Below are 22,684 nucleotides of genomic sequence, written 5' to 3' on the forward strand. Positions count from 1 at the left end.
AGGCTCCTGTTCATCCAGCCTCCACCGCGCGCTACTCCACCGGCTACTGTTCAACCACCCCTCCACGGGCACCCCTCCACCGTCTACTGTTCATCCAGCCCTCCACACCACGGGGTCCTCTTCAACCACCCCTCCACGGGCACCCCTCCACCGTCTACTGTTCATCCAGCCCTCCACCACACCACGGGGTCATGTTCATCCAAAGGCAACGCCACCGCTCACTGTTCATCCAAACCCCCCGCAACGCTCACTGTTCATCCCAGAGGCAGCATCGATCAGCTTCAGTTAGCAGCAGTAGCGAAGGAATCACTCGATCGGGTTCAGTTAACAGCCATCGATCGATCGCTCGGGTTCAGTAACGCGTAGCCTGCAGTGCAATCGCTCGGGTTCAGTTAGAGCCCAGCGCCTCGCTCGGGTTCAGTTAGAGCCAACGCCTCGCACACACGCGCGTACATGTACGAGAGAAACGCGCATCGCTCGGCCCCCGACCTCCCACCGTAACCGGGAACTCCCCGAAATTTTCCTCCCCCTCGCTTCTACCACGGTTTTTTCCGTCATGGACGGCCCAAAGAATGTCATGCAGTTGCATCTTCGGCCCGCCCAGGACGAAAAACCCATTTTCTGTCATGATTTTTTGTCATAGAAGTAGGAGCCCAGCACATCTATGATGATACCGGGTTTTTTCACAATTATCGTCATAGAAGTGTCATATGTATGACAGAAAAAAAATTCGTTCGGCCCAAAATGTCACGGATGTGTCTTTTTCTGTAGTGTAGATTGATTATGGATAATATTTTAGTGGCTTACGTGTGTTTTCACACAATTAAGAACAAAAAAGAAGGTAAAGAGGGTTTGTATGCTATAAAACTCGATATGAACAAACTTATGAACGAGTTGAGTGGCCTTTTCTGAAGGAGATTATGTTGAGACTAGGATTCTGCCAAGATCGGGCAAATTTTATTATACAATGCATCTCAATTCTCAAATACCGAGTTTGGATTAATGCTGAGGAAAGTGCGAATTTTAAGCCTACAAGGGGGGCGAGGCAGGGACACTCGTTGTCACCTTACCTATTCTTATTGTGCAGGGAGGGCTGAATGCTCTTCTAACACATGTAGAGAAAAATAAAAATATTTTGAAAGTGAAAGTCTGTAGAGATGCCCCACCTATTACAAATCTTCTCTTTGTGGATGACTCACTGATTCTTATGAAAGCTAACCAGCAAAATGCAGAAGCTCCGAAATCAGCGCTAGATTCATAATGTGCGGCACATGGGCAATTTGTGAGTGTTGGTAAATCTAGCATCTTTTTCAGCCCTAACACGAAGGTGGAGATCAAATAAAAAATGTGTACCACACTGAATATAATGACTGGGGCCCTCAATGACAAATATTTGGGATTCCAAGCAAACGTGAGATTAGATAAAACAGATTGTTCCATTTTCTGATTGATCGAATTGTTAAGAAAACCAGTAGTAGGAAGGAAAATTTACTTTGTGCCTGAGCGAAGGAGATCCTTCTCAAGTCTGTTGTCCAAGCCATAGCCACCTATGCAATGTTGGTCTTTAAAATTCTTAGAAAAATGTAAAGGAATCATTGACGCGTTGGCACATATCTGGTCGAGACACGAGGAGAACCAGAGGAGGATGAATTGGATGGCCTCATGAAAATGTGTGTCCCTAACAATCGAGAAGGGATGGGTTTTCATGATATTCACTGTTTCAATTTGGTAATGCTCATTTGTTGTACACTAAGTTAAAGGTCTCTTCTTTTATCCGGCAAAGTAACATGGCGGGCGTGAACTCTCTGAAACATGGTTATATTTGGCGGGCGGGGAATGGACAAAATATCAATATTTGGTAAGACACTTGGATTCCAAATTTTGCTACTAGGAAAATTGTTACGCCGAAGGGTGGGGCAGCTATTATCTAAAGTGGGGGATTTGATCGATCCTGCTTCAAATAATTGGAATGAAGACCTGTTTAGATGCACATTGATGTACAACAGGTACTTTCAATCCAACGCTCGCAACATGATATGCAAGATTACGTTGCTTGGAGTTACACAAAAAATGATGAGCTTTTCGGGTCGGTCTGCTTATTTTGTGGAGTGGGACCATCAACATGAAAGTAAAATGGAATATTTCAATGGGATGGGACGAATCACAATTAATCCTATTTGGAGCAAGGTATGGAAACTATCTTGCCGGACAAAGGTCAAAATATTCATCTGGCATACGCTACATGGCACACTTCCATGTCGTGTTACACTCGCAAACAGATATATAAAAATCTCACCCACTTGTCCTACTTGCTCTGCTGGTCCAGAAGATATGAAGCATGTGTTATTCCTCTATAATAAAGCAAAGAGGATTTGGAAAAGGCTAGGGATGGACGATATTATTGATAAAGTTTGTGAGGTTGATCGTGCTATTGAGGCAGTGTTGGAATATTTACTTGTCCTACTGGACCAAGAACTGTGGATTATGGGTCATCATAATGTGCGTGAAATGATTACTATCTCAGCTTGGTATCTACGATGGAAAATACGGAAAATGATGCACAAGGAGACAACTCAGAATGCGTATCAGATCTCTATGGGATACCATCTCTTAAGGCAAACGTTGTTACTCCCTCATTTCCAAAGGCCTCTACGAAAAGGGGTAGCTGGTCTTACCCTCCGGTGGCCTTTGTGATACTTAATGTTGATGCTTCTTTTGACCATTACTTCTTAGGGGCATGATGGTGGTAGTCCTTAGAGATGATAAAGGTAGATTTTTGGGGGGGGGGGGGGGGGGGGGGGGGGGGATCGACTATTGTGCAGATGCCTTGATGGCTGAAGCCTTGGCCCTCAAATTCGATATATCGTTGGCGCAAAGGTTGGGATGTAATCGCCTTATTATTAACTCGGACAATCTGGAGGTGAGTGATACCATGAAGGATGGAGGACGGTCGGCAGGTGCGGCGGAGGCAATTTTCGATGATTATTTTTCATTATGCTTGTGATTTCATTATTACTAGGTTCGAACATTGTAATAGAGAAGCAAATAAAGTTGCTCACAAGCACGCTAGATTAGCTAGATTTTCATTGACTTCTAATTGGTTTGAGGAATCCTTAAATGAAAATGAAACGATCCTCATAGACGATGTATTGGTTATTTCTAATGAATAAGGCTTCTGGTTTTATTTCAAAAAATATCAATAGTATGATAAATATTATTGAATTGCTACCATATGTAGAGCATTCAATTAAAATGATTTTTTTGTATTTTTATTTTTCGTGATCGATGCTATTGAATGCCACGGTTTGTAGGGAAATATTGTGAGGTCACGAATAACAATTCCGGGTCCTCATCCACAACCAATATCAAGACAACGACCACCCATGGCTCTTATTTCAATCTCTCATCTGTTGAAATGAAAAGAAAGGCAAGACAATATGAGATTTAAGGCTATTTCCATGAAGAAATCTGGATAAAGAGATTCCAGTGGGGTGGTGATTTGTTAGAGGATTTTTATGAAGGGTGAGATAAATCTGACGCCATAATGGGGGGGAGTTTGATGCAGGAGACAATTTTCTTGGGGTTGTTTATTTGTTCATGTCTTCAACGACTGCGGGAGTGAGACCGGCTGAGCCCGGTTAATTTACACGCGCTAATGATTTGGCTCACTAATCACTACAACCAACAGCTGCGATTAATAATGAACTCTTACATCTTGTGGAATAAGAAGAGGTAAGATGGTCTATCTTAAATCTTTTTTGCCCCAAAGGAATATTCCATCCCCGTCATTGACAAGATCCATCGAAGGCATGGACCTTTTGACAGACAGAAATTGTGCTATTTCTGGAGAGCTCAAATGGAAGGTTCATGTGACGATGCATTCGCTAACACTTGCTGCTACTTTTAGTCAACTATTCGTTGTAAATTATGGGATCTCTTCACCTAGAGTTATTCGTTCTGCTCTGCCAGAAAGAGTAGAAACTTCTACATTAGCAGAAACAAGTTAACAACACTAGTGAGTTATCCCTAAACATTCGGTTGATTGCTTGTTCAGTGCAGCCAGCTGTGAAGTGGATGGACAAGACTATGTGGATGAGACAATGTGGGTGATCAGATTGCTGTGTGTGTGCGCACGCGTGCTTAGATCTTCCTTGAAGTGTGTGCACACGTGTGTCATCATGCATGTAAAACCAATCATCGTGTCTTTTTGGGTCTTTACATAAAGCACAAATGCTTTTGTGGAAATGAGATCAAGAAATTTTATTGACTCGGAAGGGGAAAAAATGTTTAGTATGTCAGGCATGTGTTAAAACTTAGGACTGGAGCAGAAGTTAAGAGGTAAATCAATGCAAATGAATAATCCGCCAACCTTCTTTAAATGTGTAGAAAATGACTTCTCTTCTCCTTCTACATATACTGTTAGCTTAATCTTGATCACTTGTATCTGCATATTTGCTTTAGTCGTGCATGTAGCATAGATTAGGGAGTTCTTCTCCGGAGAGGTCTCGGTTGAGCGGGCAAAGAAGACGAGATACTAGCTGCCGTGTGATACGGCGAGCATGACGAAATGCCGATGGCAGTGTGAAACTGCAGTGCTGCGTGAGGCGGCAAGGTCGTGTGATACAACAAGCACGTGTACGAATGGAGCAAGACCAGACGTGTTGGCCTGATTAGTTGGAGGAGCCAAGAGATCTGGTGAGTTAGTTGTATGCAAGTCGTAGTTAGCTGCATAGCCGGGTCTTGTGACCGTTGAGAGATTGGCACAAGTGATGAGTATAGACGTGCATGTAATTAGTGGTTAGGTAGTGCCGTAGTGCATGGAGTTAGTTGAGCTAGTGGCCGGATGATGCGTGAGTGCATGGGTTAGTGGCTGGTTATGGTGACTGGTAGCGTGTGCGTGAGGCCAAGGCCTGCTGTATAAACATGTGTTGCATACTGAGTAATCGAGAGAGGCCGAGAGGGCTGGGAAAAACACAATGTAGTCTCTTGTTCCACCAAGGAGAAGGGCTTCTCGTGCAAACTAACAGCCGGTCTTCTTCTTGGTTGTGTGCGTGTGTGTTGAGTTCCCCACCATGTGTGTGTGTGTGTATGTTCTTGAGAGGAAGTACAAGAGAGATGATACAGATTGAGGGAAGAGAAAGCTGTGCGAGGCAGCCGAGAGGAAGAAGAGGCGGGCGACGGAGAGGCGGCGCCAACATATACAACCCCTTGCATCTTCACCCGAGTAGATAAGATATACATTGATCACATTCACATACTAGCACACGCGTCCACAGTTTAGCATATACCAGTTTATTATGATATAATGCAAGCACATGAGACGGGATAGTATTCGAAACCGAAATGGTTGATGTCAAGATATAGGAATAGGAGTCATCAGGAGAGAAGCAACCTAGAGGTGTTTGAAGTGCATTCGTCGAGACAGTCTATTGTCATGGGTTGCCACATTGTGTAGGTCGTCCTTAACTACGTCGTTTAGAAAATGTGGTTATTCGTGAGCTTTTTTGATAGTAGAGGCATTCACTGACTTGCCTTCCTCTGAGGTGCATCGCTTGTTGCATCCTACAGTATATCTTTAGCTAGCAGCAGTTGGTACATGGAGAATTGTCATGCGGTTCCCGGCCAGGAGACCGCCCCACTCGCGTGTGATAATAATGCACCCCGCGTAATGTTGGTATACCGCATGTGTCAATCAAAAAGAAGGTCGATGAACTACATCTTTTGCGTGAACACAAGGCAGGGGCAAGACATAAGGCCAACTCCAACGCACGACTCCATCCTGTCCGGCCCTATTCATTTAGAATAAAACAGACAGACCTCACGGCCTAGTGTGCTATGGCCTATGGCCTAGACCCATCTTGTCCGTTTTGTGTCCGCTCCGACCCATTTTGAACGCAAACATGCGTCCGGTTTGGGTCGAGACAGACAGCGAAATGACGCACCACTCATCCACATCGGTGCCGCATGGCAAGCAGCCACCTACCTCACGTCATCCAACATAAATGCGTGCGCGGTCGGCTCCACCTGGCGTCCGCCTGGGCGAACGGTAAGCGTCCTTCTTAAATGGGGAGTCGTGGACCGGTTGCAGTCCACGCTCCCACTCGAGCTCGTCGGCCGCCGGCAGCCAAGGTGTGGTGGAGCACCGGCCGCAAGGGGGCGCATGACCACGAGGCTGGTTCGTCCTCGGACTGCCGCCCGCCGTCAAAGCAGAGCCTGCACCACCCCCACGAAGGGCCCCCGCGCCGCCCGCATTCACCATTGCCCCTGCGGCCCCCCGGCGAGCGCGACCGGCACTACGTCCACGCGGATGTTTTCCGCTGTTATTAGGAGACCAGGACACCGCTCCCCTGGAGCGACGTTCACCTACCCAATAACTGGCACCTGTCCGCGGATCGGGTGCCGATCCCGCCGGTCCCGATGAGCGGTAGTGCCCGCCACGAGGAGATCGAACGCCGCCGCTGCCTCCTGCCTGACGACCTCTACTACGACCACAGGTACGCCGTCTACTCCGCTTTCTGGGACACCTGGTTTCGGGACGAGCACGACACAGATGCGCGTCCTACTTTTCCAGCAGCTCGTCGGGCCCGCGGCGGCCACGTACAGAGCGCCGAGCACATGCTCCGAGCCATCCCCAGGTGCGCGGCATCACGCCGACGCAGTCGCTGTCGCCTTCGCCCTCTCCGGCGCCACCACCACCTTCCCGCATGACAGAGGAGGAGGAGGCCCGGCTCATTCAACGTGTCATGGAAGACTCCATGAACACGCACGATGAGCGCCAAATGGGAGGGCCTGGACGCCATGCTGGCCCTCTCTGCGGCCGGCGACATGGTCGTACCAGAGCTGGAGATGCTGGACGTGAAGGAGGTCAAGAAGGAGGTGAAGGAGGAGGTGTTGGAGGAGCAGCCGATTGCCGCATTCCACCGGCACCTGGTGGGCCATAGATGAGCTGGTTGTGCACGGCCACGGGCATGGCCGACGCCATGGCCGTGAACTGGTGCCCCATGTCGCCGCGGTCACCGTAGCGGGAGACTTCACCACGGGGGGAGGTGGTGCAGGCGCCTCCCACCTTCCAGGGGCCTCCGTCCCACCTCTGGACGCCGCCGCCCTACATCGACCTTACTGGCGACGAGGACGACAACGGCGAGGCGTGAGGAGACGGCGATGGGCACGACATCGACGGGTACGGCAACAGCGCGCGGACGGCGCTTTTCTTTTGTTTCAATTTTATGTTAATTGTGTTTATGTTAAGAAATGTGTAACGGGGCCGTGACTGTTTAATTATGTTTTATATTTGCGTTTATTTGAAAAAAAATCAGCATTTCTTTGAGTTTTGTGTTTTGTTATATCATGTCCACCCAGACATGATATGGGGTGCGGCAATGCGTTGGGTGCATCAACACGACAACAATCCCAAACGGATATGAACGATCCAATTACCGCCCCATACAGACGAAAGCAGTGTAAAACGAACGTTCGTTTAGGGTCGTGCGCTGGAGTTGACCTAACTGACTTTTGACCCCTTTGCATGTCCTATGCTTTTTTTTGAAAACCCCACCCATATATTAATTAACTTAGAATGTTAATACAATCGTTCAATACAACATGTTCCACACAGGCCGGAACGCTATTAATAAGAACACCATCAGACTTATTATTAAAACTAAACTTAGCTATCTCATGCGCCACCTTATTAGCTTTCCTGCTAATCTTGGAGATCTTCACATTCGGCAGCATCTTAGAAATATTGAATGCTTCCTTCTTTAGGTCAACAAGGGGAGATCTGTCAAACCTGTAATTTTCAAGAACACCAGCCACAAAAGAACAATCAGTTTCTAATATGATGGGTTGGTGAAGGGTGATACCGATATACAATCCGGAGATTGTCGCTCTAATTTCCGCTTCCTCAGCACTATAGCAGGCTCCAATATAATCCCAAGAGGAAATGATTACTTCTCCAATATGATTCCTGACAACGACCCCCACACTTGTGGCGTTGATTGCCTTCACAAAACTTGCATCGACGTTAATTTTGAAAAACTCCGCGTTGGGAGGTTTCCAACTAACATCCTTCCTCTCCCCATTATTCGAATCCTGAATGCCCTCCCCCAATTCCTTGCCTTTGTAACTTATCACTCCCTGCGTTTTTGAGTGGCAAGACGAAAAGGAAGCCCAGTAATTATGAACAAAATTTACAAAGGCTAATATGGATTCTTTACCTTTAGCAAAAATCAAATCATTCCTCAAGTGCCAAGCTCTCCATAACGTGAAAATAGTTTGCTCACGCACTGTTGGACTTAATTGATCCAGTAAAATAAGAAACCAATCTGGCCCAATATTTTTAAAAAGCACTTCGGCAGGCAAATTCCACACTTTTCTCAAAGCCAAACGAAGTGCATGTGCCTTTGGGCAACTGACCAAAGCATGAAAAGTGCATTCATCTTTGATGCCACAAATTGTGCACGTTCTCAGGATTGCTTGATGGTGTTTAACCCTATTAACTTGAACTGCCAAACTATTTGAAGCCACCCGCCAAGCAAAAATTCTAATCTTCTGAGGGACATTAGCTTTTCAGATAATATTCCAGATCCTCCTTTCCCCATTTACTACTACACTAGAATTTCCCACATTAACCTTCGAGTCCATGAGGTTCTGAGCAAGCCTGTACGCACTCTTAACTGAAAACATGCCACTTTTCTCATGATGCCAGGCAATAAAATCTCCCTCACCCAAATTCAGCATGCGCAGCTTTAAGATTTCTTCTGCATCATGAGGGTAAAAAAGATGCCTGATGAGATTCTCATCCCACCTCCTAGTATCTGACCTAAATAACTCGGACACCCATTTGATCCTTGTTCTGTTTTTCTTGGCAGCAATCTTCAGGCCAGACTCCCTAGGAATCCAATTGTCTCTCCATATGTTTATACTGGTCCCATCAACAACTCTCCAGATTTCACCCTGTTTCAATAATTCGAGGCCATGCATAATACCTTGCCACGGAAGCGATGACGATTGCGGGAATACAGTATCAATAAGATGTCCATGCGGATAATATTTTGCTTTCATCACCTTAGCACACAAAGAGTCCGGAAAAACCAATAAACGCCATGCTTGTTTGGCCAGAAGTGCTTGATTAAATAGCCTGAGATCACGAAAGCCCATACCCCCTTCACCTTTTGGTCTTGTCATCTTATCCCAAGCCAACCAATGAGTTCTCCTTCTATTCTCATCATCACCCACCAAAAATTCCGAATAATTTGCGATAAATCATCACAGAGGGACACGGGAAATTTAAAAATACTCATGCCATAGACCGGAATGGCCTGAATAACAGATTTGATTTGAATTTCCTTTACCCCGTTGGAAGCATATTTTTCAACCCAGCCTTCCCCTCGCTTAATAGCTTTATCTTTGGTAGATTGAAATTTGCCCGCCTTCATACGACCTTCCGGCACTAGTAAACCCAGGTACTTATCATCAAATCCTTCACTTGAGATCTGAAGGATAACCAAAATGGACACCTGATCTTCCAAAGCAACTTTTTTCCCAAACAAAATGGAACATTTTTCTGGGCTTAACAATTGACCTGTACCCTCCTCATAAGCAGTCAAAATACCTTTGACGGCCAAAACTTGCTCCACAGAACCCTTAAAAAACAGAAGGCTGTCGTCAGCAAATAATAAATGAGAGATACCTGGAGCATATCTGTTCAAACAAAAATCTTGAATCACCCGTCTTGCCGAAGCATCATTAAAAAGCAAAGAAAGCGCTTCAGCCACAAAGAGAAACAAGTATGGTGATAATGGATCTCCTTGCCTAAGCCCAAACGACGGATGAAAAGACTCCAGTAACTGCCCATTAAATCTCACTGAAAATTTTACTGATGTAACACACGCCATAATCCACTTTATCCAAGTTGGCGCAAAGCCATACGCTCCAAGCATACTTTCCAGAAACTTCCAGTCCACACGATCATACGCTTTGACAAGATCCAACTTATATGCACAATATTCACCACGACTATCTTTCAAAGTATTCAACGAATGCATACATTCAAAAGCGATGAGAGCATTATCAGAGATTAATCTTCCAGGAATGAAGGCACTTTAAGTAGGAGAAATCATACCATCCAAGAGGGGTCTCATTCTATTTACGAGGCACTTGGAAATAATTTTATATATGACGTTGCAAAGGCTAATAGGTCGAAAATCCTTCATCTCTTGGGGATTCTTCACTTTAGGTATAAGAACAATGGTAGTATCATTAATCCCTTCGGGCATAATTCCTGAAAGAAAAAATTGCTGTACGGCACGAACGATATCTTTCTTTGACAAACCCCCGTTCCTCTGGAAGAATCTGGCTGGAAACCCATCAGGTCCTGGCGCCTTCAAAGGCCCAATTTGGAAAAGTGCGTCACTAATTTCTTGCTCAGAAAATTGTTTGCATAACTCCTCATTCATTTCATCATTCACCAACGGTTTAACAAGTGGAATAATACGAGATGGGTTAACTGTATGATCACAACAGTACAGGTTCTTGAAAAATAAGTTAGCGATACCTTTGATTTCATCCATATCCTGAGACAGAGATCCATCGCTTCTTTTAATAGCAGAAATATTATTCTTCTTCGCTCGCCAAGTGGCTTTCCTATGAAAAAATTTAGTATTCCTATCCCCCCATCTCATTTTGTCCAAACATGATCTCTGCTTCCACATAATTTCTTCCTTTATTAGGAACTCATCCATCTCTGATAGTATTTTCTTCCTCTCCTCTATTGCATTATGATCATTTCTCTTAAATAGCACATTTAACCTGTTACGCGCAGCTTCAAGCTTTTTTGGCAGATAGCCTATGTGAACCTTACTCCAACCATGAAGAGATTTCATCATCTTGTCCAAATTATTTGCCACATCTCCCAGATCATTGACGTGCAAACTTTTGTTCCAGCATGATTCAATATGTACTTTCAGTTCCGCTTCCTCTCTCTCCCAGTACGCTTCATATTTCAACTGTTTAACAAACGAACCGGAGCGAGAGGCACCCATCAATTCAATAAGAATAGGACAATGATCAGATCTGGAACTAATAATATGAGAGACCTTGCAGTTGGGAAAAATAAAAGACCATTGAGGGCAAGCGACCGCACGGTCTAGCCTAACTTTCACGTTTTTATTGCCTTCCTGCTTATTATTGTAAGTCCAAGAAACTCCATGGAAACCCAAATCAAATAGGTTGCAATCATAGAGAACTTCACGAAAATTAGCCATAAGTTTTTGCGCTCGCTTAATCCGAGAAAAGTGCTCATTCTGCCACATTGCCTCATTAAAATCCCCAACCATAAACCACGGCCCAGCCCCAAGAGGTTTAATTCGTCTTAACAGCTCCCACATCACATACCTTTGGCTCGCCTTCGGTTTCCCATAGACAAATGTACTTCTCCATTTACTTCCAGCACCATTGTAAATGTACATGTCGATGAAGTGTTCACCATATTTGTTCAACTCCAAAGTGTACAGATTATCCCAAAATACCGCTAGTCCACCACCGTTGCCTGGCACAGAAACAGAGAAAACATTTTTCATACCCAAGCGATACCGCAAACTCTCAACATATTCTTTATTTTGCCTTGTTTCGGAAAGAAAGATAACATTGGGTCGATGTGTCTTAGTGAGACAAACAAGCTCTTGGACTGTCCTAGGGCGACCCAACCCTCGACAGCTTCAACATATCATTTTCATGGCTCCTGACGGGCGTCGTCAAGCGCGCCCGTCAGTTGACCGGCAGCCCCAGGGCCGGTAGCTTCCTTGGCAGTGTCCTCAACATCTCTCTCCTCCCCTACAAATTCGCTCCTTCTACCCTCAACCACCTCCTCACCACCATCTACTTCCTCTGTTACATGCACAATAGACCCATCTAAGCCTACTACAGTTTCAACTCTCTCAAGACACACTCTTTTACATGCCACACTCATATCTAAATCACCCCTAACCTCTATGCTATCAATACTAGAGGTGTTCATGCTTATGATAAGGTCTTGATCATCTTGACAGTGCCTCTTGCTACCCGCCGTACTTTCAAGCATGGCAGCAAAGGCCGCCTTGCAAACCCATCAATTCATGTCCTATGCTTGAGGATGGTTGGTTTCCTCGTGTGTTTTCTCTGTTGCTTCAACCCACTCCCCCCACTCTGGCCGCCTGCCAGGCAACACGCCGTCGCTGCCCACTTCCTCCATCGCTATCTCTCTTCCTCATCTCATGGATGTACCATCTTCTTCCGAGCGCCGGCTTCGCTCCGCGCCATCCACCGACGAGGACGCCGGCCACCACCGCGAAGGGCACCGGTAGGACGGACCCTGCGCTGCGCCGCGACTGCATTCCTCTCACCCTCACCCCGGTCTTCGGCATTGTTGCGAGAAGAGAACCCCCACGGCCTGCTACCAGGAGAGTGGAAACTGCATGTTTCGGTGAGTCCAAGCTTGGATTTCTGTGCTGAAGGTTCGACCGTTGAGTAGAAACCAAAATGATTTGGCAGCCCATCTGAATTTGGTTACAGATTTACAGGATCTGCTCCTAAGCCTGGAAAGGAAGTTCAGTCTAGTTCCAAGTTGGGCTGAGTGTCTGACATTCGCCGCGGAGGAAGGAGCAAGACCTCCTAATCTGCGGCAATGCCACGCGTCCGACCCGGCTCGTCCTCCAGCACCGTCTCCTCACGCGCCAACCAGCTGCTAAACAAACTCAAGGATCATCTGGGCTCTGGGACGCTCCAGCCGGAGCGCGCACACCAACTGTTCGACAAATTGCTGCGCCAAACCGTTCCGGTATCAGCGTTCCGCCCTCGCGCGTGCGCTGCCCTCCGCTGCCTGCACCGACGGCCCTGCTCTAGCCATTGCTCTCTTCAACCGCATGGCTCGAGAGGGCCGCCGGGTGATAGAGCCCAACATTTACACCTACAACATACTAATTGACTGCTGCTGCCGCTCGCGCCACCCTGACCTAGGTCCCGCCTTCTTCGGCTTCCTCCTCAAGACAGGCATCAAGGCGGACATCATCACCTTCAACAGCCTATTGAAGTGCCTCTGTGACATGATGCAGATGGAGGAGGCCCTCAACATGCTGCTCTACAGGATGCCTGAGCTGCCTGATAGCATCTCCTACTCAATAATTATTAAGAGCTTATGTGACAATGGGAGGAGCCAATGTGCACTTGACCTGCTCCGGATGAAGGCCAAAAAGGGAGCTGACCACTACCCTGGATTGGTGGCATACAACAGGGTAATCAATGGCTTAATTAAGGAGGGTGAACTAAGCAAAGCATGCTCTCTATTCCATGAAATGATGCAGCAGGGGGTCGTGCCTAATGTGGTGACGTATAGCTCCATTATCGATGCATTGTGCAAAGCAGGAGCAATGGACAAGGCAGAGGTGGCCCTTCGACAAATGGTTGGTAATGGTGTTCGACCGGATATTTTTACATATACTAGCCTGATCCATGGATATTCCATTTCAGGCCAGTTTGAAGAGGTCGTTAGGTTGTTGGAAAAATTGAGAAGTCAAGGTGTCAAACCAACTGTTTTTACTTGCAACACAGTCATGGACTACCTTTGCAAGCATGGAAAAATCAAAGAAGCTGCAGAATTTTTTTATTCCATGCCTGAGAAGGGCCATAAACCTAATAGTCTCATACTCTATTATGCTTTATGGGTACGCTAAAGAAGGATCCCTTGTTGAAATGACTGATCTCTGTGAGCTGATGGCAAGAGACGGTATTGTACCCGATCTCCATTGTTTAAACATACTGATTAATGCATATGCTAAGTGTGGAATGATGGATGTAGCTATGCTTTTCTTCAAAGACATGTTGAAGCAGGGAGTGAACCCTGATGAAGTCACATATTTAGCTGTGATAACCGGGTATTGCAGAGTGGGCATGATGGATGATGCTATGGAAAAATTCAATGAGATGATCGATATGGGAGTACCACATAACTCAACTGTTTACAGGTGCATGATTCAGGGTTACTTAAATCATGGTGATTTCTTGAAAGCAAAGGTATTGACTACTGAAATGAAGACCAAGGGTATCCATCCTAGACCGCGGAAAAGCCAAAGAATTGATTCAGGGTACCTCATGACACAACTATTTACAGGTGCATGATCCAGGGCTATTTTCGTCATGGTGATTCAAAGAATTGGTTACCGAAATGAAGAACAAGAATATTGGTCATAGGCTGCAGAGGGGTAATGGTAATGGAAGGATACATTATCTTTGACTTGGTTAAACCCACTGGTGAGAGGCCTGATGCTATTACATTTACTTCAGTTACCAGTGGATATTGCCTAGTTGCCAAGATGGAAGAAGCTTTCAGAATACCTAATGCTATGGTACCGGTTGGTGTGAGGCCTAGTTTAATTATGCAGCACTTCTCGGTGGCTGTTGCAAAAATGGAAGAATCGATGCTGGGCAAAAGTGTTAGCCTGTATCTTACAATTTATGTTTCTGGCATCATATTGGATGGAGAACTTTGTTGCATTATTTCAATTATTGTCGCAGCAAAAACTTCTTACTGTTTCATGTGTTACTTTTACTGGCACATTGACTTGATAGTTAAACTGCTGATCTAAGTAAGAAGCTAAATGGTAATTCAGATTGGTGCTTCAGTTTGTTCTTTGGTAAATGTTGCATGTCAGCATCAAAGTACACTAAGTAATTGCAAATTACTAGAGTGTTGCCTGATTAGATAGCTGATCTGATGGAACTGAAAATATAATGGTGTTTTTGGCGTGTACGTTTTAACCCAATGTATTTTTTTCTGTCAGATCCAGATTAGCTTGACAAAATGAAAAGATAATGTGTTTTTTGTTGACATTGATTGCCAATTGAGTTTTACTTAGTTGCCCGGCGACGGTGCTGTCTATACACCACAGGTTCGGAAACAGATCTCACCAAAGGACAACTCTCATTTGGTACAGTTCTTGCCCTTACAATACTGTTTTGCTACAAAGGCTTGAAGTTCTCGCTCTGTGATACTCACTGATAGTCAGAGATTAAAACACCTATTCGCTCTGTGATACTTACTGATATTCACAGATAAAAACATCTATTTGGTATACTAAAAATACCTCTGATTACCATAGAATTGAGCAACATGTGATGCACGATAATAATGTTACTCAGCTATACTAAAATCAGAAAATGTTGATGTCTGGATAATATTGCAGAAGTCTCGATGAGGCTACCAAATGCGTGCATCTGAACAATTTATCCGGTGTGAGATGGCTTATTATTTGAGGATGTTCAGTTCATTGATAATCCTGTCTAGTGTCCACGAAGGAATATTCCATGACTAAAGCAGCTCTCTGAAAGACAATATGCCAATTCAACTATGAAAAAGGTGTCTGTTGAGACTGAATCCCCTATTTTTTTCATGTGCTTATAATTCGAAGTAATTAATGGAGGGTGCTTTCTAGACTGCTCTGCTCCAGAAGTTTATGGTTGCAAGCTTGCTGTCTCTTCAAAACATTCTGAAATTCTCATTGCATAGCCTTTGCCATTATATCTGCATGCATTTCTCTTATTTCTGGAGCCCATTTGATTACAATTTCATGTCTAGTGACAGTTTCTTCTTTCTAACTTGATTCTACAACTGATCCATGTAGCCATCCTATGCTATATATTTAGATTAGTCCCTTTGGCACACTTTGTTTTTGGAACCATTCCTTTGGCACACACTTGCAATCTATGAGTATGATACGTAATCAATCTGGAGAACGGAGCCGAGTTCCAACACGATCCGATAGAATTTGCAACTTGGATATTCAGTGATACAGGAGCATAAGGGAACTTTGAGAAACATCTGATAACATCACAATGTAAGCTGACAGACTGACGATGAGGGGAGAGGGATCACAGGGGGAGTCAGGTGAGGGAAGACTGACACTGTTATCAGGATGTCGCCTCTATTGTATAGCAGAAAATTAATTCATTTGCATGATCCGTGCTTAGCACAAGAAAATTTATTATGCGTACAAGAGGTTGGCAAATAAAGCGAACTGGATACAGATTGCAAGCTTCAGCCTGAAGCGACAAAGTACCAAAATTGTTCAGAATATCATCTGTTTCATCAATGGAATTGGCACTCAACAAGTTTCAGTAGGCTTGATTGCACACAGTCGATCCTCTCTTTTACAAAAGATGAAAATAAATTTTGCTAGCACTTTGTATCAAAACAAAATAATTGAACCACATGCATCTGTTACTTTGAGCTCAACTGAAATTTGTACCATAATCCTCTTGCTCCAAAGATTGAGTAGACAATAATTTCTTGTAATCTTAACTAGCAAGTAAATAAGAGCCAAATGAATATACATGAAAATTTCTTAAAAGTAACACAGAAATTTCTAGTTCCAGCCCTTATACATAAGTAGCAAACCATGAATTACACATAATTATTAGTGACAACGGCAAAGTCATGGAGATTTAAAAAGATAACAATGCTTATTTATGAAGTAAATATGCGATTGCAGCACACAGTTTATGGTTCTACGCTTGCTGCGTCCTCAAAACATTCTAAAATTCTCACTCATGATAACAGTTTCATGCTAGTGATAGTTTTTTCTTTCTATCTTTTTTTCACGACTGATCCATGTACCTATCCCATGCTATTTTTACTGAAGACCCAAGGCCAACCAGTTCCTTTGGCCCAAATTTTCCAAACCATATGATGAGAAAACAGCCAGGAGAACGGAGCCGAGTTCCAGCATGCTCTCGGGGCAAGCACCCAGAGCTAGATGAGCATCAGGAAACTTCAAGAAAATCTGAAAACATCACAATGTACTACCGTTGTCGCAAACTGATATACCAAGTCATAAAGTCAGTATTACAGTGAAATGCAGCTGACAGAGTGATGATGAAGATAAAGCAATCACGGTGGGGAGTCGGGTGAAGGAGGGTTAGGCCTCTACGGGCTACCTGCTTGTAATATCCCTATTGTATAGCAGAAAATTAATCCATTTGCTATATCTTACATGTGGCATCCTCACCAGACAATTTAGTATGTGCAGAAGAGGTACGACTGAAACTGAAGCCACAAAGCACCAAAATTGTACAGATAGAGAAAGAAAGTATGACTGAAAGTGAAGCGACAAAGCACCAAAAAACTGAAGCGATAAAGTACCAGAACTGAAGCGACAACTTCAGTAGGCGTGACTGCACGCAGTAGGATAAAATGAAAAAACCTTATGCAATGCTCGTCATTTCCATAGAGAAAGAAAATAAAAATGTTGTTAGCCAAAATTAGGATGATCAAATAGTTCATGCACAAAAGAACATCGGAGAGAAGATTACAAAAACGATAGTAATAGATTTTACTGTAGCACTTGAAGGAAAGAAGTGAACAGCACACCAACTGTTACTCTGAGCTCAAGTACACTTATACCATAATCTTCTTGCGCCAAAGGTCAAGTAAACAATAATTGCATGTAATCTTAACTAGCAAGTAAACAAGAATCAAATGATCACACATGGAAAATTATTATCTTAGAAGTAACACATAGAAATTTCTATTTCCAGCCCTTACATAAGTATCAAACCATGAATTACACATAATTGTTAACGATAACGACAAAGTAATGGATATTTAAACAGATAAAAGAAGGTTATGTAGGAACTAAATATCCGAGTGCAGCACGCAGCATTCACTCCAGGAGGGTATTGACAATGGATTTTACGTTGAGCTTCTTGAGGTCAGTGTAAGACTGACCACAGCCAACGAACATGACAGGAGCTCCAGATACATACACCATGGAAAGCGCTGCTCCAACCTTGTCATCAATGGTGTCAAACTTGGTAAGCAGGATGCCATCTATCGATCTAGCAGTGGGAGCAGTGGAAAGGTCTGTCAGTTTCTGGCTAAACTTGGTGAGCTGATCAACAGCATCATTTCCCACCAGCGCTTCTCCCACAAACAAAACCAGGTCCGGGTTATTGAGATTGATGAGCTTGGAGAGTGCCCTCATGAGTGGCTCATTGTCTTGCATACGCCCTGCGGTGTCGACAAGAACGACGTCTGATTTGTTCCGGGTGGCTTCCTGAATCGCACCCTTCGCCACTACAGCTGGATCCCTTTCGTATCCTTTCTCAAATATTGGAATCTGAAGCCTGCGAGCATGTGTGCGCAGCTGCTCAACAGCGCCAGATCTAAAGGTGTCACATGCTGCCAGCGTGACACTAAGATCATGCTGAAGAAGCCAATAAGCGACCTTTGCGAGGTTAGTGGATTTGCCTACCCCATTAACCCCAACAAAGACGATGACATACGGCGTGCCACGGTCCTTGGCGGCATGAACATCTCTCAGTACGTCAATAGATCGCCTTGGGGTCAAAATGCGAACCAGAGCCTCTTCCATAGCTGCCTGAACAGAAGAGGATATCCGTGTGAACGATCCAAGCTTCTTGCCTAGGAGGCTGGTTGCGACTGATTCACAGAGTTTCTCTGCAATTTCCTCGGCTACATTCTTGGTCATGAGCTGGTCTTTCAGAGATTTGAGTGCAGGTTGCAGATCAGACTCCTTCAGTTCTGCATTGCTACCTGCAATGCTCCTGAACATTGAGGAGAACCACCCATCCTTTGCTGTGCTCCTCACCGCTTCATCCTTATCCATCATGCTCTTCCCCTGGTTGACAGCCGTCTGCTCCCCAGCCCCTCCGCCATGACCCGCCGGGTTGGAATAATCCAACTTCTTCTCGGATGGTTTCTTATCCTTGGGTACAGGTTTCTTGTCTCTCCCTGGTCTCGGTTTCTTCTTATCCTTGTGCACAGGTTTATTCCGCTTGTCTTTATCATTGCGTGGAAAAAGGAATTTTGTTATGTTTTCAAAATTAAAAGCCCCATTGTTGGGACCTCCTTCCTCCTCCCTTTCCACAACAACACCACCATGGCCGGCATGAGAATTCTCTTCCACACCATTGAAGCTACCATCTGCTGCTGAGCTGTGCTTGGCCTGCCTGGAAGGCTCACCATCGGAGTCATCCTTCCCAGACTCATCACCCATCTTCTCACCACCAGCAGCACCACCACCACCACCGCCAACGCCACCATGGGGCTGGAGAGCGCCAGGGGATGAAGCTGGAGCAGGCTTCGCGGAGACGGGGGGCGGACGGGACGCGCGCGCCTCGGCCTCGAGATGGAGCTGCCGGAACCTCTCCCCGAACTCGTCGTAGGACACGCGGCTCGGGTTGTAGATCCGCGCGAATTCCGCGCTGACGGCGGCCAGGAGGTCGTCGACGTACAGCAGGTGGAGCACCCGCCTGTAGACGGCGACGAAGACGAGCCCGAGCGCGTTGTCGTAGGTCCACCTGAGCGCGTGCGGGCCGTGGGTGAAGCCGGCGCCGGCCCCGGCGGAGGCTGAGCGGCCCTCGAGGAGGAAGGACCGGATGAGTGCGTCGATCGGGGAGCCCTTCAGCGCAGCGGCGGCGCCGGCCAGCGACCACAGGATGAGGCCGCCGCGCGTGAAGATGAGCAGCTCCTCCAACATCTCGCCGGCGATTTGGCGGCGGAAACCCTGGGATTGTCCGCGGCGGCGAACTGATTACCTATCGCGCGAACTGAATCGGAAGACTGGGGAGGCGTGGGGTTAGGGCTGGGCTGGGCCTGGGCTATGTAGCGCCGAAACAGACGTACCCTGACCCGGACTCGGACATTCTCAGTCTATCCGAATTTGAATATACTTTGGTAAAGAACGATTTTTTTTTCGGGTAAAAGAGAACGAATTTGAATACAGTACTCCAAAATCGGATTTCCTCAAAAAAGGTAGAAAAATTGAATTTGGTTATTAATCCTAAATTAAGACAAGTTAAACCAATCCTAGTTCTACACCATGGAGACTTCCATGGTTTTTCTACATCAATAGTTTAATTATCTAGTACAACAAGTTTTGCCTGTTTCTGATAAGGAAGGAGCGAATAACGATGGTGCCTCCTCGGCTTGCACCAGTGATGGTAGACGTTACTAGGTAATATATGAACCTGAATATAATTCATGTTACTTCTGGTGTTATTTGTACTGCTATAAAAGGTTTTTTGAACACAATACATACGCAGATGCTCGTACATACGCACATACACTCATCTCTATGAACACAGACATGCACACTCTATGCCTATGAGCACCTCCGAGGGACTGAACCGTTGAGATTGACGAAGTCGCCACAGACGTCTTTATAGTCGACGAGAACGTCTGCTTTCACTGAACACACATCGCCGCAAGCCCTCAAATAAATACAGGAAAATGCGAGCATCAATGTCAAATCTAAGATTTGAACTTCGATGGGCTAGGGATACCACTGCCTTCCTAACGATCCAACCATATTGGTTCACTCTACTACTATATCAGTTGATAAATAGTTTGGAAGTATTTTCCGCATTAAAAAGAATATGCAAGACAAATGCTTTTAATAAGATTGCCCTCTGCCACATTTTGTTATTTGCAACATCTATATCTTTATTATTAATGAATATAAAATCCAAAGTTAATACAAACATGGTTGTTATTTGCTTCTTATTGACTTTTATTACTTCTTTATTTGGATCTTGCTGAATAATTACAACCGTAATAGAACAACTGTTAGAAATGTGATAAATAAGTCATCAAATTATCTTACTAACCATGACATATGATCACCACTTCAAAAATATTTATCACAATTTATTTTCGATGAAACCCATTTAAACCTGTTCTTCTGCAAAAAAAAACCCTAAACCCCATATTTTGCTAGAATTGATAAAAAATGAAACAGAAAATTGAATAAAAACATGCAGGTCTAATATTATGATATCTCTTCTCCCGGTTCAAAATTATATATGTGTCCTTTTAAAACATTAGAAATAGTTATATTATTATCACATGTACATTAACCTGGAAATAGTTTAGAAAAATACTCATGATGTATTTTGGTATTTTCAGCCTACCCAGTTGAGAACCTCACTGAGCCATGTTCCAAAACTATAAACTAAATAGCAAATACAGATATGATCCAAGTCGATTCATGCCTTGTTCATCACTCAAACATCTCCCAATAATCCCAAGTTAATTCATAGACATGTACTTGGCTATCCTCTACATTTTTTTGTGTTAAGCTTTTTATGTGAGATACCCCATCCATTCACCTAGCACCGATAACTCCGATCCCATTCATAGACATGTATGTTTTAACCTGAAAATAGTTTTTTTGCCATGATTTCCTCTCCAATAGCTTCACAACGCGCCTGCCCTTTCTCACACCCTGTGATTTGCACCATCATATGGACAATGTTGCGTGCATGTGTGTGTGTGTGTGTGGATCATATGATTGAGTGCTACTATGGCTATATCCTATTATTGATTGGCTTGGCTTGCCTTGAAACGTAGACCTTCATACTTTGGTCCTCTTTTAAAAATCCGACGTGTCATGTGGATCCGAGTGGTCTCGTGTAACGCCCTTGATGCGGCTATATCTCCCACGTGTCGAAGCACGACTTAGAGGCATAACCGCATTGAAAGCAATGTCGCAAGTGAGGTAATCTTCGCAAACAACCCATGTACATAAATAAAGGGGAAAGGTACATAGTTGGCTTACACTCGCCACGTCACACAATTGCATAAATAAGTCATTACAATCATCCAATACACTCAAGGTCCGACTACGGAACCAAAATAAAGATCAACCCCCAAATGCGACAAAGTCCCCGATCGCCCCAACTGGGCACCACTATTGATCATCTGGGAAAGACACGTATGTAGTAACGACGAGAGTCTTCATCGAATTCCCACTTGAGCTCGGTCATATCATCTGGAGCGGTATCATCGGTCCCTGCATCTGGTTTTGGAAGTAAACTGTGAGTCACGGGGACTCGGCAATCTCACACCCTTGCGATCAAGACTATTTAAGCCTATAGGTAAGGTAAAGGTATGTTGTGCAGCTGCAGCAAGCGACTAGCATATATGGTGGCTAACATATTCGCAAAAGAGAGCGAGAAGAGAAGGCAAAGGCACGGTCGAACAACTATGATCAAGAAGTGATCCTAGAACCACCTACGCCAAGCATTACTCCAACACCGTGTTCACTTCCCGGACTCCGCCGAGAAGAGACCATCACGGTTACACACATGGTTGGTGCATTTTAATTAAGTAAAGTTTCAGGTTATCTACAACCGGACATTAACAAATTCCCATCTGCTCATAACCGCGGGCACGACTTTCGAAAGTTCAAATCCCTGCAGGGGAGTCCCAACTTAGCCCATCACAAGCTCTCATGGTCAACGAAGGATATTCCTTCTCCCAAGACAATCCGATCAGACTCGGCATCCCGGTTACAAGACATCCTCGACAATGGTAAAACTAAACCAGCAAAGCCGCCCGAATGTGCCGACAAATCCCGATAGGAGCTACACATATCTCGTTCTTAGGGCACACTTAGATGAGCCAGACGTCGGGAAGGCCAGCCCAGAGTTGCCCCTGGTAGCCCCGGACATCGCTCAGTTGGACCAACACTTAGAGAAGCACTGGCCCGGGGAAACCCAAGGGAAACCCAAGGGAAAAAGGCTAGGTGGCGAATGGTAAAACCAATGTTGGGCCATGCTGGAAGAGTTTTATTCAAGGCGAACTGTCAAGGGGTTCCCATTATAACCCAACCGTGTAAGGAACGCAAAATCC

The 22,684-nt window shown here is 45.0% G+C and overlaps 1 protein-coding gene and 1 pseudogene across 1 annotated transcript; one reads left to right on the plus strand and one right to left on the minus strand.

Moving 5' to 3' along the window:
- The first annotated feature begins 12,129 nt into the window (after positions 1-12,129).
- On the plus strand, positions 12,130-14,683 carry LOC125514813 (annotated as a pseudogene).
- A 2,809-nt stretch (positions 14,684-17,492) lies between these two features.
- LOC125515185 (signal recognition particle receptor subunit alpha-like) lies at positions 17,493-19,816 on the minus strand. Its single transcript, XM_048680624.1, has one exon. The coding sequence runs from the start codon at positions 19,527-19,529 to the stop codon at positions 17,691-17,693; it is 1,839 nt and encodes a 612-aa protein (XP_048536581.1). The 5' UTR covers positions 19,530-19,816; the 3' UTR covers positions 17,493-17,690.
- Between the last annotated feature and the right edge of the window lie 2,868 nt (positions 19,817-22,684).

The sequence above is a fragment of the Triticum urartu genome, chromosome 6 (genome assembly GCF_003073215.2).
Source record: "Triticum urartu cultivar G1812 chromosome 6, Tu2.1, whole genome shotgun sequence".
In the NCBI taxonomy this organism is placed as follows: domain Eukaryota; kingdom Viridiplantae; phylum Streptophyta; class Magnoliopsida; order Poales; family Poaceae; genus Triticum; species Triticum urartu.

What these genes read in the sequence shown, in the direction of transcription:
- LOC125515185 (XM_048680624.1), bottom strand. Translation starts at nt 19,529, where the DNA reads ATGTTGGAGGAGCTGCTCATCTTCACGCGCGGCGGCCTCATCCTGTGG.